An 18,130-nucleotide genomic window follows, 5' to 3' on the forward strand; every position below is an offset into this window, starting at 1 on the left:
ACCCCTCTGGCTCCCACCACCTTCCCTTTTCCTTTGTGCTTTTAGCAAAACGCTATGAGCTGGCCATTGCGAGGGGGGAAGCAGTTCCTCTCCCGTGCCATGAGGGAGGTCCTTCTAACCCCCCCAGCCCCCCCCCTCCGGCTGCTGTCCTGATTCTCCCTGACCTGCCTCCAGCCTTGCACGGTGTAAATGGTAGCTCTAGTCTGACCAATCTGAGCAGTCAGCCCTCCCGTGAAGTGACAGGCCAGTTTGTAACCAGTAAGAAAGGAATATGGGAGGGAAGACTGGTGGGTGTCTTAGCCTTCTGGGCTCATCTGGGGTGAACTACAAGGGAAAAGCATCACACACACACACACACACACACACACACACACACACACATTTGGCCACCCAGTAAGGAGTAAGGGTCCTGGGACAAATAGACTAGGAAAAAAAAAGACCTATTCAGAGAGTCTCAGGTAATGGGCAGGGGCTTCCTTCCCAACCTAAATATTTCCTCCAGCTGCAAACTTGACTAGACCGTCGGTGTGAGGAGATTAGGAAGCCAGGACAGCTGGGGGAACGAGCCCTACACCAACCCAAGGGCCGGTAGAGCAGTAAAGCCCACCTCCTTCCCTGCGGTCCCCTCCTTGGAGTTTTGCATGGTGGAAACACCCCTGAAGACCAGAAAGAAGCAGGGAGAAGGAGTGGAGGCTGAGGGGAGCTCAGGCCGGGGCTGCAGCTCACCCCCTCTCCACCTACCCACAGGCGTGCGCACTCTCTCCAACCCTGAAGGTTCTAGTCCATTATGCGTGGTAATTCTGGCCCCAAAGCCGCTTACAAACATCGGTTTTATGGTAAATCTCCTTAACAGGCAAGATTAGCAGGAGGGAGGTGCCATGTCAGAAAGGCCACCAATTCCGCCCTCCCTCCCTCACTCCCTGTCGCCTTTCCTTTTCCTTCCGCGTGTCAGGAAAGGAAAATGTCGTCTGGTTTCCACCAGCAGACCGACCGAGGCTTTTGCCTCCTGAGCCAGGGCAGGGTGTAGCACAGGTGCAGAGCAGGGTAGCAGGAGAAGCCAGGCTGGGTGGGAAGGGCCCAGCCACGCACTCAGCCGCCACCTGGCCCTCCGGGCAGCACGCGGAGCCCAGGGACACGTAGGGAACACGAGAGAGAGAGCAGAGCGCGCGAGCGAGAACGCAGGGCTCGCGGACACTCGGGGGCACGCGCAAAGCGCGGACACTGGGAAGAGAGAGGGTGCGGGGCGTGGGCTCAACCGTGTGGTCGAGCCGTCCCGGGTCCCTAGTCCCTGACTCCCGGAGTCCGTGGCCAAAGGGGGTGGGGTCGGCAACCGGGGGAGGGAAACTGAGGCGGGGGGGTAGGCGAGCGAAACCCGCCCCACGTAGCCGGCGAGGACCGGAAGACGCACGGCGGGGGCCGCGCGGGGCCTGCGGCTGCGCACGGGCACGCGGGACCCAGCTCCTGCTCCCGTCGTTCTCCCCCCCCGGCCTCCCCTCCCCGGCGCCCCTCACTCACCCAGGCGCCCCGGGAGCTGCCGGCCGCCGCGGGCAGACGCGGGGGCGGGCAGGGCGCGAGGCAGCGGCGGCGGAAGCAGCAGCAGCAGCAGAAGCGGGAGCGGCGGCCCCATCCCCGCGGCCGGTTGGCGCTCAGTCCATGGCCGCGAGCGCGCGGGCGCGCGGGAGCGAGGGACCGACCCCGGGGTGTGTTAGTTAGCGAGGCGGCGCCAGCTCCCCTGGCTGCGCTCTTCGGCGCTCCTGCGGCGGCGCCGGCCGAGCTTCAGCACCGGACAGCGCCACCGGCCCCACCCCCGCCTCCGGGCCCGCCCATGACCACGCCCTCTGCCAGCCATGCACGCTCCGACACGCCCACCTCGCCGGGATGGGCCGGAGGCGCGCGCTCCCGGGGAAGCAGCGGTCCCTGTGCCGCGCCCCCGACCAGCGGCTGCTGTCCCTGCGCTCCGAGACCAGGACGTGGAGGGAGACACCTTGGAAGCGCGGCTGTGCTACTGCGGCACCAAATTCCTCCTTATTCGGTTGTGTTCAAATCCAGCGGGCGGGTAGTTAGTAAGCGGCCGGCGGCAGTGGGGTCTGCACCCGAAGGTGGGCAGAGTTTGGTCTTGGCAGTAGGAAACTAAGCTCGCACGGAGAGGAAGCCTGAAGAGGAGGTTGACGGGATGGAAACTCTAGGCAGAGGGTCGGGAGGGGGATGTCCCTCCAACAGCACAAGAGGAGCCAGGATGGCCGTGGTGTGTACCCCGTGCTGTGGTGAGGCCAGGGTTTCAGACACGTTTGCCTGGGGTCCTTCCATGCTCGCAGTCCAGCCCATCTCTGGAATGGCCAGAGGGATCTTGGCCATCGCTGCCAGTGCTGAGGGACCCAGTGTAGGTTCTCGGGCCGCTCTCCCAAAGACCCCCTGGACAAAGGCTGGATTCGATGGGGCCGGCGGTGCCCCTGGCATCGGAAGACTGTGGGAGGGTATGTGTGTCAGTGGGTTTGTTTTGACTGTGGCAGTCCCCAAGTAGGCATGTTGGCATGTGAGGGGACAGGCCACTCCCCGCCTCCCACCCCGGCTTCTTCCATAGAGCCAGTATCTTCCCCGCTCGCTCATGTCCTCCTGTGGCACTGCTGGGAGCCCTGGCCACCCATACCTGTTTGCTCCCCTACCGGGCCAGCCTTCCCACTCGCATCCCTGCCCTCAGTGTCCCTTGGACACAGTGTCCCTCGGTCACAGATGGCCTCTATTTGTTCTGGCTGGGGTTTGGAGTGGCAGTGAGGGAGTTATAGTTCTGCCTGGCCTGTCTACAGCTAACAAGACGAGGTGTTGGGCCTGACGGTTCTGAGATCTCCTACTTCCGGCATCTGTGGGCCCCATCCTGACTCACCTTCAAACCTTTTGTCTCTGGCTCCCAGTAACAGCTCCCTTTTGCCTCAGTCTCCCCTTCAGGCCTGGTGCCCCCCTCCCCCCACTTGGGGAAGTGAGAAGTTACCCTTATTCCCAATGGCCTTGGAGACTCCATGGGAGAAAAAGCGCCCACTCCAGAGGACAGCAGCGTTCACAGTGACACTGTCCTCTACAAAGCCAGACCAGCCATCGCCTATGGTCCTGCAAAAGTCTATCTGTTTAGGAAGGACGATGAGCCTAGAAAAAGAAAAAAAAGTTGGCCCTACTTGCCATTTTCAGTAGCCTAGACTGTGTGTCAGCCGTTAGAACTTGGCACTTCCCCAAATTGGTACAAGACCCTTGAGCAGACATCAATGAGATTGATTCTCTCACAGACTCTTAAGAACTGCTGCCAGTGTCCTGCGTCTCAGCCTAACTTAGAGCATCATGAGTGAGCTCAGGGGCGTGGAAGGAGGAAGGATGGATGGAGTACCCACCTGACAGCCTGGATGGGCAGATATGTCCCCCGAGATCCTAATAGTCGTCTCATGATTTGGGGACAAGAACAAAGGGAGGAGAAAAGACAGGAGGCTAAATAGGTCCTTCATCAAAGCAGTATTCAGACATCGAGGGCAGGAACATGCCACTGTTGGGTGAGTTGTCAGAACACGGCCTTACCAGCATGCCCTAATGCAGTCTGCAGTTTCTCCAGTGCAGAGGAACAGCTGAGTAACACAGCACTTGACTAAGGGAGAGTCGCTACACCTCCGTGCAGAAGGGCCACCTCCCCCCCCAAAGCCACACCTGACCACACCTGCAGTGGCCCAGGGACTTGTGGAGCCTATGCCATCTGTCACAACCATAGGCAGCTAAGTAGGGCACCAGGAAGATCCAGAGGAGCTGGCCAGAGCAGCCTGTACCTACATCCTGGAGCACTGTTTATTCTGGGCTGCGGTGTCTCTCTCTCTCTCTCTCCCTCCTCATCCAGCCTTGTTTGCAGTTAAACAGGTTCTAGGTTGGGGTTGTTTGCCCTTTCATTATTTGACTTGCTGATTAACAGTTTCCTGAGCAAGGTCCCATCTCACTCCAAGGGCTCCCGAGCTTCAGAGCTCTGTGTCGGCATAAAGGTAGAAGGAAACGCCCAAGAGGGAAAGTGAAAACACAGGAGGGGCTGCAAAGTTTACCAAGAACAAAACCAGCACAGCTCTGAGGAGATGGCTCAGCAGACAAAGCACCTCCCGGGCATGCGTGGGACCCGTATAAAGCTAGGCACGACGGCACCAGCCTGTCGCCCTGCTCCCACAGAAAGGTGAGAGGCAGAAATGTAAGAACCCTGGGAAGTAAGGCAGGCCAGCACAGAGAGTAATTCACTAACCTGGAACCATGCTTGATTTAGGTCCCGCACACATTCCCGCTTCTAAAGGTGCATTTCGCAGGCTGGCTCCCTTATTTACATGTACTATACGCACACACATCCCTCTCTGAGAACAACACACCCCAGCCTTGGACCTCAACCTGCTCTCCTCCCTTTAAACCATCAAACTCCGACAGTTTATACCCAAATGCCTTCCCAGTACATCCTGGAGGGGCAGCCAGAATGGCTTTAGGGTTAGTGTGGTGCAATAGGGGAAAATTATGAAAACTGTGTCTTCAAAGGAACTTTCAGAAGGAATCTATTTACTGTCTTATGTCTATGCACAATTGAGTATGCTTGTAATTAAAGTCAAATAAATTATGGGGAGAGCCACAAGCTACCGGGAAAATGATTATAACACCTTATCCATCAAAACAGGGTAACAACTTCAATTAGACCCCTTAACAACCAAACTCCTCCTCCTCCTCTTGAACTCCACAAAAGGAAGAATAACTGGGGGCCTGAGTATCCTTCTCCTCACAGCCAGCTCTCCATCATGACAGCAGCTCCCTCTCTAATCTGTACTGTTGCTTCACTGTGAATAATATTACCTTGCTACTTGTTGCAAATCTGCACGACCCTCTATTTCAACTCTTTCAGTAAGATGCCAAGACCTGGAAGCAAGCTTTATGGGCCAGCTAGCCCCGCCTATGCTGCAGCAAACAGCAAAAGGAAGACCGTGTCTTGAGGTATGAGTCAAGGACTGACAAGGGATGTCCTCTGACCTCCATGCCATGATATACATGCCCACAGACACATATCATGTATACACTCAGATAATATAGGCACCCACACCACAGGAAAAAATAGTAATGAAAACTAAGGAAGAAGTCTAAAGCCTTATAGCTACAACAGAGAGTTCATGGCTGGCATCATCTGTTCCTCCTAATCTGGGCTCTACACAACGACCAGGACAGATAGACAGAAAAAAAGAGCTGGGATCCCCCTCCTTCCCTCTCCCTCTCTCCTCCCTCTCCCTCTATCCCTTCCTCCCTCAATCTTCCTGTCTTTCTCCCTCCCTCCCTTCCTCTCTCTCTCTCTCTCTCTCTCCCTCTCTTCCCCCTCTATCTCTCCTGTCACTCTCCCTCTCCTCCCTCCCTCCTCTCTCTCCCTTCCTATCTCTGTCTGTCTCTCTCCTTCCCTCTCCCTGTCTCTCTCCCTTCCTCCCTCAGTCTCCCTCCCTGTCTTTCTCCCTCCCTTCCTCCCTCCCTCACTCTCTCCTCTCTCCCTCCCTTTGTCTCTCCTTTCTCTCATTTTCCTCCCTCCGTTCTCTCTCCTATCTCTTTCCCTCCCTCCTCTCTCCCTCCCTCCTCTCTCCCTCCCTGTCTCTCTTTCTCCTCTCTCCCTCTCCCTCCTCCCTCCCCCTCCTCCCTCCTTCCTGACTGTGACTTCAGTATGATCTCATGCTCCTACCATGATGCTTTTCCCACCAGGATGGGCTGTGTCCTTAAACCCTTCCTCTTTTAGGTTGCTTTGTCAGTCACTGTTGCCTGGGCTGATAATCATGGGGCTCATAACATGCCAGGTGTTTGTTTTCTCACGATGAGAACACACCCCTTTCCTCTGCAATCCTCAGGCCTTAGTCCACATGGCTCCTTCACAGGTCCCATCTACGTGAGGAGTCCCACAGTGGGACTTGGGGGTCACAGGGCTCACATCCCTGTTCTGCAAACCCTTGGTCAATCTGATAATCTCACTACATTTGTCAGTGCAAGTTGACCAGAACTATGGTGATGTTTAGCAAGGACTAGAAATCATTCAAAACAGGATTAGATTGCTATGCATCTGATTTTCTTTTTAAAAAGTCGCAGGGCTTACACCTGACAGACAGACGATGGCACCAGGAAATGTCATGATTTCCTTCTGCAGGGAGAAGGCCAGGAGGTTGGTGTCTTCAAGCGCCCATGGCTGTTGAAACAACTCCACAAAGGACAAACACAAGGGAAGAATGGCAATTTGAATGCAATTGGCTACTATAATCCCATAGGAAGTGATGCTATTAGGAGGTGTGGCTTTGTTGGAGGAAGTGTGTCACTGTAGGGGTGGGCTTTGAGGTTTCCTATGCTCAAGATACCACCTAGTGTCATTGAACATTTCCTGTTGCCTTCTGATCAAAATGTAGCCAGCACCATGTCTGGCTACACACTGCCATGCTCCCTGCCGTGATGATAATGGACTGAACCTCTGAATTGTAAGCCACCACCTCAATTAAATGTTTCCCTTTATAAGAGTTGGCATGGTCATGGTGTCTCTTCACAGAAATAGAAACCTTGGGCTGGAGGGATAGCTCAGCCATTAAAGGCTAGGCTCACAACCAAAAATATAAGAGAGAAAAAACCTTAACTACAACAGTAAGCTTTTAGAGCAAGTGGTCAGTTAGCTTCTGCATGCTCCCTGCTGGGGAAGTAAAATGCCTGGGGGAGGGGGGGAGGGACAGGCTCAATCCTGTTCCTTTAGAGAAATGTTTCAGTTCTTACTAAAGGACACAGTATGTTTCATTTAGTAACATACCACCTAGTTAGTATGTTACTAATTAAAACAGCCCAAACTGCCTGCCTCCCACTTTTCATTGCTTTCTCCACCATTTAAACAGCCCACCCTGCTTGATGAACAACAGCAAGCACGGCCGTCATCCCCTGGAGAGGACAGCCAGGATTTGGGACGTGAAGTCTACTGTAAACTCTGCAGGAATAGCAGCCAGTCCTTCTGACCCTTGCAGAAGCTGAGTGTAGCTCTGTTGCCTGTAAACGCCACCCCGTTCCATGCTGTCCCACAGGAGACTTTGCCTCGATTCCCCGCTACAAGGAGTGACCCTGCCCCAAGAGAGTGACTCTGCTCTTCAACAACAATGTCACTGACTCCAGAGTGCAATTCCAGAGTAGGAGAAGAAAGGAACACACGATTCCCAGTATTGCTCCAGGATCCTGAACCTCTGATGAACTGGGCTTAGTATGCTATATATACTGTGTTAACAGCATTTTGCTAGTTAGGAGACAGCAAGAAACAAAATCAAGAAGTCTGGATTGTTTACCCTGGCGGTGTGGTATTGGTAGTGTTGGTGGGGAATATCACGGTGGTGGTGGTTAGGATTGTTTTTGGTAGTGATTCTTTTTTTTAAGATTTATTTATTTATTATGTAAACAGTGTTCCACCTGCGTGGATGCCTGCAGGCCAGAAGAGGGCACCAGACCTCACTACAGATGGTTGTGAGCCACCATGTGGTGGCTGGGAATCAGACCCAGGACCTCTGGAAGAGCAGCCAGTGCTCTTAACCTCTGAGCTGTCTCTCCAACCCTTTGGCGGTGACTCTAACGTTCGATGTGCTGGTGGTGATGGGCGATGGTTGCAGCAAATGTGACGGAAAAGATAGAGGGGGGTTGCTGACGGAGGGGGGGAGGGGGGGTTGATAATGGTGGTCATGGGGTGATGGGTGGGTGCTAACGGTGGTAAGGTGGCAGGTATTATCGACAAGTATCACTGAAACATAAATCGCACCCTTGATGAGGGTGTAGTTGACTATTTATTGTGGAAGGTGCTTACAGGAGAAACTGACAACCCTGGTGAGTCAGTAGCTTTCCGAGACCCCATCGGGAAGCCCGAAAGAGAGCCGTGCATCTCCCCTGCACGGCCTTTTATTCCCATGTCCGTCCGTATCTGCCTCTAGCCACGCCCAAAGCGGGCGTGGTCAGTGGCACAGGTATGGAAGATCTCTCCCCACAGGCGTGGTTAGGGTCTGTGTGGCTGTGGTGAAGGCGGTTGTGGTAAGAGCGGTGTTGACGTGAAGGCTAACTGTGGGGTTGCCAATGGTAGCAGCGGAGACAGAGGTGGTGGTCACTGGGGCTGGCTACGGCAGTGGTTACTTGGCGAAGGCAACAGGCGGCGATGGCGGAGGTGGTGATGGCTGTGGCGGTAACGGCGATTTAGAGATAGGAGAGTCGGTGATGTGTTGTCTACACAGGCCTTCCCCCACTGCACGGCCAAGTGAGCTTTGATTTTTCCCCCTTTAGGACTGCTCCCCCGAAAGGCTTACACCCCCAGAGCAACTCAAGCAGGCCACCTCCCCGGAATGCGAGTGTGAGCGGAGTTAAGCAAGATGCGGCTGGGGTGGCCGCGTAGATACAGCACCCAGACCCAGCCCCTGGTGCTGGCGGCTCCTGTCCTGTCCCTGTTTGCACCTTGTCCCGGACCTCTATGAACCAGTTGCCTTCTGATAAGGTCTGCGGTTCCTGCCTTCTTTTTAGTCACTCGATTTAGAAACCTGGCAGTCCCTGTAAGGAGCAGCGGAGGTGCCGTCACGACATCTTTGCTAGGGAACAACAAGCTGCCTGTGATCCATAACAAGAAACATCCGGAACCTCTGAAGCGCCAATTGAGAAATTTCCTAAGATAATCTTGTATTAAGTTCACGGTTTTGCGCATCCGAGCTGAGCTGGGGTGCATGCTGTAATTTAAAAATCGGGTGCGAGAAAGGCGCAGTGCAACCGAGCTCACATGGCGTAGTCTACTTATTAGGGGAAAGGGAATGGGAAAGGGAGGGCGGGGAGGGGGGAAGACCAGAGACTGGCCTGTGGGGACAGAAGCAGCAAAAGAGAAAAGAGAGACTGGGGCGTGGGGAGAAGCGGAGAGAGGAAGGAAGGGAGGGAGGGGGAGGGCGGAGATGGGAGATGGGCTCTTTCGAAAGGGAACGCAGTGAATGTGCACAGGTGATGCTCCTAGTGACCGCAGCTGAGGGTGTATCCATCAGGACCCCAAGGACAGGCCAGTGCAGATGCCTGAATACTGACTAACACATGTGGCCTTCAGACCTGAGCCCTCAGCCCCATTTCCTGGTCCTTTTCTCCGGGAAATGACAGAATCCGTCCAGGAACCTGAAAGCCTGAGACACGAAGGATCACTTGAGCCCGGCGGTTCAAGACCTGGGAAACAATAAAGAGACCAAAAACCCTCCTAAAGCCAGCTCCTCAGACAGCGTGCAGCCTTCATCAGAGCGAGGGGCTGCCAGCTCGGACAGGATAATAACTGCCTGGCCCTCCAGGGGCTGAAACACTTGGTGTCACCGGGGGCTCACACGCTCGAGTCTTCCACCACAAGAGAAGGCTCAAGGAAGAGAAGACCGGAAAGAAAGCCCACCAATCTGACTCACTGCGCTCTCCCGACAAACGGTAGGAAGCTCTTCACTGCCGCCGGCCTGATGAAATGATAAAGAACTAATACCCGGGGATGCCCAGAACATGCCCAGTCAGGATGCCTCGTCCTGCATCCCCTGCCCAATGAGCCAAGAGTCTGGCCCGCCTGGGATCATGCTCTCCTCCAGGCTCTGGCTATGTTTTGTTTTGTGCTGGCCCGTTTTGTTCTGGGCAGGTTGAGAACTATCAGCCTGCAATCTCAGTGTGCCCAGGTGTTGCTGTGTGTAATTCACTGGCGATCCTACGGGGAGGCTCTCCGTTTCCATTAGCGATTTGGGAAGGCCTCGTTTATAACTCACCTTTCAGTCTCAGGGATATAAAGGACCCAGAAAGTCTTAATTAAAACCACTTAGCTCCTTGGAAAGATTTGCGCTTCTGACAATGAAACAGAGCCTGGGCTACTGGGATCTGAGCCCACGTCCTAAACTGTGTTTCAGAGGATGTTCACCGTCAGCCATTTGGACTGTAGGTCTCCGCTGAGGGACATCAGAGGACCAAGTGACTCTGAGGATGAAATAGAAACCCCCCAGTCTGAGTATCCTCTATGCTGTTCATACTTTAAAGCATTAACCTCTCCACTAACTGCAGCACCCAGGCACGCGCGAACACACACACACACACACACACACTCACACAGACATTATTAGTGGACATCTGTGGCTGCATCTCAGCACCTTCCATGTGCCCTCTGCCCGTACGAGATTGGTAGTAGCAGCTCCAGTTTAAGAGATGAGAGGCCTCTGAAAGGCTGTAACTTCTACCACTAGTAAGATTAAACAAGGGTATTGATAGGTTTGGTTTTTCCCTACTGAAGGGCATCTCAGTGGCCATTGCACAGAATCCAGGCTGGGAAACATTGTCAGGAGATGGGGGCCTGTGAGGGACCGCAGGAGGGAACTGTGGCTTACTCGGGTTACACTTGTAATCTTAAAGCTGGCTGTCAGAGGCAGGAGGATCAGAAGTGAGACTCTGTCTCTAAACAAACAAAATAACTCGAAGAAGCTCCTGCAAGTCAAAGATAATGACCACAATGTAATAAAATGTACCACGAATACAAAGACATGGTGGGCAGTGGTGGTGCACACCTTTAATCCCAGCAAGGGAGGCAGAGGAAGCCTAGCCCGTAGAGTAAGTTTGGGGCCACCCAGGGATACAAGAGACACCTTGTGTTTAAAAAAGAAAAGACAGAAATACACGTTTATTCTTAATGATACTAAAAAACATCCCTGACAACTAAAGGATTCTGGCACCAAGCCAACCTTTTAAAAGCTGATTAGCAGGGGAATCCAAGTATTCATCTTGACCTTGTTGCATCAGATATTTAGGTCACTGCATGATTTTTTGAAGGATTTTTTCTTTATAGTGAAAGTGCATATGATCAACACAAAAGAATGATAGATTTTAAAATTTGCCATTTCTTATCTCATAGTATAAAAATAATGTAGATGCTTTGGCAGCCCGTGTACTAAAATTGGACCGATGTAGGGAAGATTAGCATGGGCCCTGAGCAAGGATGACATGCAAATCCTTTCAAGGTTCCTTATTTTTAAGACAGCATATTGCCCAACCCTCATCAACAAAACTTCTTTTTGCAGTAGATGGCAATTGGCACAAAGACCCACCAACTGGTCAATATGCAGCTGAGCACGAGGCTTTGGAGTGCCTAGTCCTGAATGGGATGCTTACGTCATACCCATTCCCACCAAGGATGAGGAGAAATCTATGCAAAGGAGGGGGCAGAAAGACCACGAGAGCCAGAGGCACTTCAAGAAAACAGGGTTTTCTAAAAGCAACAGGGCGGATGTACATATGACCTCACAGCAACTGTGGCAGCACACGCAAGACTTGCCCAAGTCCAGACAGACAAATCCCAGCCAGGAGGAGGAGTGGGCATAAAGTCCACCCCAGCTGAAGGGCTCTTGGCATCTGATCGCTGCTCCAAGAAGATAAATTAGTTTTCTGTAGCTAGTACATCAACCACACTCCAGGGCAGGCCTCACACCCAGGAATAGTCCCGCCCACACAAACTGGACCTTTGAAAAGGAGGAGAGGAAAGGGAAAAGAGGAGATGAACATGAAGTTGGGTGGGCAGGGAGGTGGGAGAGGATCTGGGAGGAGTTGGGAGGGTGCGTCTGATCAGAACACATGGTATAAAATCCTCAGAGAATTAATAAAACCATCATTAAAAACAATGCAGGTAATAATCATTAGGACTGTCGCTCCCTCACAGATAAAGTCACAGCACCTGCAATGTCCACAACACAGCAGGGAGTGCTCAGTGTTCCTGAGGAAAACGGAACTCTAGCCTTAACTAGCCTCTACTCATCCGCAGGGGAGACGGAGATAGACAAGGGTGAATTAAAACGCATGGCGAATGTACAGAATGCCTCAAGCCACCCGGCCTCTTCCAAAGATCCACGTGGGAGAGAGAAAGGAACTTGTTACATATTGAAAGTGTTAAGGAACATATGAGTTAATTAGTTAGAAACCAGATTTTAGCAAACCGCTGTGAAAATGCATCTTCAGACAGAAAGACTTGGATAAACAGAATTAGATGGCAGTGAAGTACATCATCCAACAAGTTTAGTAATATCGACATAATTAAGCCTGGTATGAAAAGTGGTTTAAGCAGCTTTGCTTCACATGTTTTGGAACCTTAACTGATTGACTTTAAGGGTCTTGTTGTCAACGGTGTTGTAATATGACGTGTATGTGGGGCACGTGTACCATAGTGCACGTGTGGAGGTCAAAGGACAAGTTTTGGGGTTGTTTAGCTACTTCCGTCTTTATGTGCATTCCGTGGATGAAGCGTAGTTTGTCACTGGAGGAAAGATTTTTGAGGTAAGCCCAGGCTGGTTAGGGATCCTCCTACCCCAGCCCACCAAGTACTGAGATTACAAGTTTGTAACACCATGCTTGGGGGAAAAATCTTCAAGTGTGGTAATTGTCTCATTTTACTGAAGACAGTTTAACGACGAGTGATGCATTCAGAGAATTTGTGAGGCAAATTGGGCAAAGCCTGAGGTTTGCCATAAAAATATTATGGTGGTGACAAAAACGACGACGAAAAGGAAGCTTAGTGAGGCTGTTTGCAACGATCTCTGCTTTTCCCTCCACGTTTGGAAACGAGAGCTGTCTCACATAAAAGCACTGTGGAGTAAAGGCCCTTTTTCCTAGGAGTACAAGGATAATTCAACATCCCTGATTTGGAGTTTGTACAACACCCTCCACCAGCCCCCCCAAAAAAAGAATCAAGCAGTTTTAAACAAACTGTGGATTTGTTTTCTTGGGCAACAGAAAGCTAGCACTGGTGTCCTGAGGCTTGTTGCTGCTCTGTGTAGCCAGGACCAAGAGCACTGTCTGCCCATCTGTGCTGGCAGCTGGCATTCCCAACTTGTCACTCCTGTATGCAGAAGGGAACAGGCAAAGGGGGAGAAGGTACCACCCCAAGGTGCATGGAGAGAGTATTCTTACACACTGCATTTCCTCAAATCCCATGGACCCCGCTGTTTCAGATGGCTGCTGTAGTCTCAGTAAAGGGAGGTTGGAAACGGTGGGGCTCTTAAGATACACATGTAGCCATGCCCATATTGGTTTTCTTACTGCTTTGATGAAACACTTGGCCTAAGCAGTGTAAGGAAAGGTTTATTTGGGCTGACAGTTCAAGGGGTCATCCAAGTGTTGTGGGCTATGTACACACGGTTCGTCGACGTATTGCTGTGACTGGTGTAATAAAGAGCCGAACGGCCAATAGCTAGGCAGGAGGTATAGGCGGGACATCCAATAGCTAGGCAGGAGGTATAGGCGGGACGTCCGAGCAGAGAGTCTGGGAAGAAGAAAGGCGGAGTCGCCAGTCAGACTTGAGGAAGGCAGGATAGGCAGTACAGAGGTGAGGTAACACCACGGAGAAGAACACAGATTAGTATAAACAGATCAATTTAAGTTACATGGGCTAGTGGGACAACCCTAAGCTAAGGCCGGGCTTTCATGGATTCATAAAAAGTCTCTGTGCTGCTATTTGTGAACTGACAGCCCAAAGGAAGGTCCAACTACACCCACGATAGTGGGAACGATGCGGCAACAGGAGCATGATAGAGCCAGGTACGTTGTGTCTACAGCCAGAAAGCAGAGAACAGTAAATACTGAGTGTTCGGCTCACCTTCTCCTCTTGATACAGTCCACATGTGGAGTGAGCCTTCCTCCCTCCATCACCCCAGTCCAGGAAATTTCTCATAGGCATGCCCGGAGACATGTCTCTGAGGCAATCCTAGGTCCCGCCTCGTTGACAATCAAGCTTAGCTTTCATAATGCCAAAGATAGCTGGCAGTCTCTGTCAGCATCACACGTATTAGACAGATCCCTGCACAACTTCTACTGTGTGCCGATTCCGATCTACTGAAGGAGATCCACGTGGGTTAACCTAATATTGACGATGAAGACGAAGGGGAGAGAAGCAAGGAAATAAGGTGACAAGTGTGACTGACTGTCAGCACCATCGATCAAACCTTTGAAGTCAAGAATGTCGAAAATAAGGCCAGGGAGGACTGGAGCCCAGTGATAGATATGCCCAGGTGCCCGAGAATCCCAGAAATGCGGCGTGACCATCTAGTCAGTCTTGTCTGTCTAGTCCGCACACTCCACCACTTACGGACATGGCACCGGGTACAGGTCTCCGCCAGACGACAGACAGCGGCTCGGGGCACGTCCTGAAAAGAGGTTGTCAGCCGCTGACGTGCTCGCGTGATGGTGGCGATGTCCCCAGGAGGGTGTGCCACGTCGCCCGTTCAGTGGAAGTTTAGAAAACGTGAACTGGTCTACAGTGACGAAAACCAGGTCACCGGTCTGATCGCGGACAGGTGGGAGGTGGAGCTTGAGGATTTCAGGGGGAAGTCACATCTTCTCTGTGTTGCTTTCTGTCACTATGATGAACACCTGAGATAATCACCCTACAAGGAGAGGGTCCCAGATTTGGAGGGCCGTGGTGGGGTGGCTAGGCTGATTTGGGCTCGGGGCGAGGCAGCACATCATGGTGTGTTTTATGGCAGAGCAAACCACTCAGCCCTTCCCAAGCCTGGGAGTAAAAACAGGAGGAAGGAGCTAGATCCCACAGCCACCTTCAAGGGCATGTCCCTACCCCCACACCCTCCATTAGGTGTTATTCCTCCCAGCGGTTCCCCTAGGGAGCCAACCCTTCCACAGATGGGACACAGGGGACATCCAGATCCTTGGTCTGTATTGCGGGGATGGCTTATGGATGATGCATGCACATTCTCTACTTGGAGAGGACCTCTTGGTCACCTCTATGCTGCAGGCATCTGTGGGGAAAGACTGTAGTACCTTTAGGAACCACTTCTAAGCCCCTCTGACTGTCTGTTCTTGACTTTCTTTTATGGATTTACCAAAGCAGGTCCCCATTGTGTGTGACTGTGGGTGGGGCTTGTTAGCTACGACTCCATCCTGAACATCACCAGATCCCTATGTCAACCTGATGCTCACTTACCACCAGCTGGTCCTATAGTTTCAAGGTCCTGCAAAGCACAGAGCTAAACTTCTAAGAGCTCCTCCTGCAGGTGGCTTGGGCCTGACCACTCAGTGGAGACATGTCACAAAGCAGAATATCTTGCTTGTGCCATGGGACCTCCTAAGCAGCAGGCTGGGGGGTTCGTCCAGCCATCTCCCAAACTTCTAGACGGGACATTGTACATGGTATTCAAAACCCTTGGTGGGGGGAGACAAATGTGTCCTTAAAAACAGTCTTGCAAACTAGTATGGTAGCTCATATCTGTATTCCCAACAACTGAGAACCTGAGACAGCAGTACCATGAGTTCAAGGCCAACTTGGGATACAGAATGAGATCCTTGTCCCAAAAAATTAAAACCACACAACCACACACACAAAAATAAATAAATCAAATTATATCCAGACTGTTCTTCGCACCTGAGTCTAGATTTTGTTTAAATATTGAACACAAAACATTTAGAAAATAAACTCCTAGAGGTCTACTCTCATTATAAAATACAGATTTCCGTGTTTACCTAGGGAGAGATCCACACACCCTCCCATCTTCCTTCCGTGACAAGTGTGCAGAAGTGTGTTTGCTGACACAGAATTACCACGTGCACACACAGTACGTCCTCCGCCCTTTTTTCCTCTCTGCAGTCTGGGTGGCTAGCCACTGGGGTTCACGGGGCTCACGGCTGTGGAGGCATCTTCCCATGTGACGGTTTCAGGTCGCACTGCCCCCTAGTGCCAGCGCATGAGCCAAATCTTTCCTTCTTTTTGTAACTTTATCATTACAACGCCCCAGGCCTCAAAAATCTCACCTTAATATTGCCTACCTCCCATAGGCCCCACTTCCAAATACCACCACTGTTAAGAATTTGGGGGTGTTTCTAACCCATGAACTTCTGGGAGGCACATTCGGTATTGTCAGTTTCTGTGTGGTTTAGACTTCATATAAGCAAGGTCATGTTACTCTAGACTTGCATCTTCCCCGTTTATCGCGCTCCTGACACGTGGCTCTTACAGCCATTCTCAGGTCTGTAAAAGCTTCCAAAACACAGGTTGGTGCCTTGTTTGGAGTCTCCACACTGTCCCACTCCTGTTCTCTCCTTGCTAGTTAATCCACAGACGCCTCCAACTCACTGCAGACAACCCCCCCACCTGCTGCCACCAGCATGTCCACCCTGCTGCCCCCTCAACCTGGCTACGCCCTCTTTCATGGCCCTGTTCACACTACACACCAGTATGCCCCACCCCTGATGGGGGATGCCCTTCTGTATGCTGTGAATACATGCTTCTCTTATTGGTTGATGAATAAGTGCTGATTGGCCAGAAGCCGGGCAGGACGTCTAGGCGGGGGCTGCCAGACTAGGAGAATTCTGGGAGGAGGAGGGCAGAGAGAAGCTGCCCTAGAGACGCCACGTAGCTGCCGCCAAAGGAGTAACACGCCGGAGCATTACGGGAAAGCCACAGCCTCGGGGCAACAAGTAGTTTAATAGAAATGGGTTAATAATTAAGAGAGAGCTAGCCAGTAAGAAGCCTGAGCCATTGGCCAAACAGTTTACAATTAATATAAGCCTCTGTGTGTTTATCTGGGACTGAAGAGTGGCGGGACCAGGCTGGACAGAAACTCCGTCTACACACCCCACCACACACAAACATGTGCATGCGCATGTGCACGTACTCTGTTTGCTCTGAGATGCAAGCAATGGCTGGTTTTCAGAAAGATGGCAGCAAGCAGTCTTGCCTGGACTTGGGAGCTGAGATGAGGCTTCTTCTCCCCTGAAGAATATCAGTTCAAGACAGCATTGTTCTCTCTCTACATATAATACATGTATGTATTAAAGATTTATGTTGGGGCCTAGCCCACAGGGTCTCTGAGTTGTTTGTCAGCTGATAGTCACAGGTACATCCTGTTTTCTAGTCCTGGCTTACTGCCCCCGCATTGCCCCACTGACATCAACATCTAGCAGGAGGAAAACACACTCTCTTCCACCTGGGGTTTTTCTACTGTGTTGTAAGACTATATATAAGACTGCTCCCTCCTACAAGAGAGAGACCTCTTAGCACTTGCAAAGTAAGACACTTCTTCGTACAAACAGCTGGACTTCTTGTCTTTCTTTTCCTGATACCTTGGACTTGCTTGTGGCACGGGTGCCGCAGATTTATTTATTTATTGTGTATATAGTGTTCCATCTGCATGTATCCCTGCAGGCCAGAAGAGGGCACCACTTCTCATTACAGATGGATGTGAACCACCGTATGGCTGCTGGGAATTGAACTCAGGACCTCTGGAAGAGCAGTCAGTGCTCTTAACCACTGAGCCATCTCTCAAGCCCTACGTATGTATTTTAATCAAGCAACACTCAGCATATTTTCAGGGAAAACCAACTCCAGTTCCTGCCTGAAAAGGCATTCCTGCAGCTCCTTTGCATGTATGGGTCCCAGCAACATTCGAGACAGCCGCCACGGTCCAGCCGTGTCTTGAGAAACTAACTGGAGGTAGACAGCAAGCGCCACCCACGTGCCTGAGTGTAGAGATAAGACGTGACCACGTGTGAATACTGGGTCCTCAAGCCTACAGCACAGGAAGTCATCCACCCACCCTCCTCCTCCGAGCTTGGTGCACAGTCCCCACTGACCCCCCGCACTTCCCACCACAGGAATTAACAAGATTAGGTTTTACCTCGATGCAAAGCTGTGGGGGATTTTCTTGATTAGGTAAGTTAGTGCAGGAGCTGTCGGGGGCCCATAAAGATGGCTCCACTCCATCCTGACTAAAGCTCAGAGAGTTCAAAACTGTCCTTATACTAAGTCGTAAAACCTGACGGTCAAAGGCGTGGCTACAGTAGGATGTTTGATCTTGGCCTTGGGTGTCTTATCTAAATAACAGCAGACTTGGTATAAGGTGTGGTTACTCCTAATCCCTCAAGGCCAGATAATGAGAATTAAATGTAAGGTGTGGTTACTGAATCCTTGGAGAGGAAGAAAAGTCTGTTCCCCCTTTTGGTTAAGGTATTTAAGAATGGTGGAAAATAATTCGGTGTGTTCAGTATTGACTGAATCTACCCTCCTGACTTTATTCCTGTGTCTCTGTCTTTCTTTTAACATCTTTAAGCTAGCATTTTCTCTATCCAGACTCATCCT

The 18,130-nt window shown here is 51.6% G+C and overlaps 1 protein-coding gene, 1 long non-coding RNA gene and 1 other non-coding gene across 3 annotated transcripts in view; 2 read left to right on the forward strand and 1 right to left on the reverse strand.

Annotated features, from left to right (window-relative positions):
* Nucleotides 1–1,787, reverse strand: part of Ptprn2 (protein tyrosine phosphatase receptor type N2) — a 653,364-nt gene extending 651,577 nt beyond the window's left edge. Inside the window, 1 exon segment of the mRNA XM_040742316.1 lies at nt 1,516–1,787. Coding sequence (XP_040598250.1) covers nt 1,516–1,627 — 112 coding nt within the window. The 5' untranslated portion in view covers nt 1,628–1,787.
* A 114-nt stretch (nt 1,788–1,901) lies between these two features.
* On the forward strand, nt 1,902–6,343 carry LOC121139200. The gene is made up of 3 exons (XR_005876056.1): nt 1,902–2,099; nt 4,895–4,983; nt 6,164–6,343. It is a non-coding gene; the product is annotated as an uncharacterized LOC121139200 (long non-coding RNA).
* A 4,582-nt stretch (nt 6,344–10,925) lies between these two features.
* LOC121139548 lies at nt 10,926–11,028 on the forward strand. The gene has a single exon (XR_005876464.1). It is a non-coding gene; the product is annotated as a U6 spliceosomal RNA (small nuclear RNA).
* Nucleotides 11,029–18,130: the final 7,102 nt, after the last annotated feature.

This window comes from Mesocricetus auratus, unplaced genomic scaffold (assembly GCF_017639785.1).
Source record: "Mesocricetus auratus isolate SY011 unplaced genomic scaffold, BCM_Maur_2.0 Super-Scaffold_15014, whole genome shotgun sequence".
Classification (NCBI taxonomy): domain Eukaryota; kingdom Metazoa; phylum Chordata; class Mammalia; order Rodentia; family Cricetidae; genus Mesocricetus; species Mesocricetus auratus.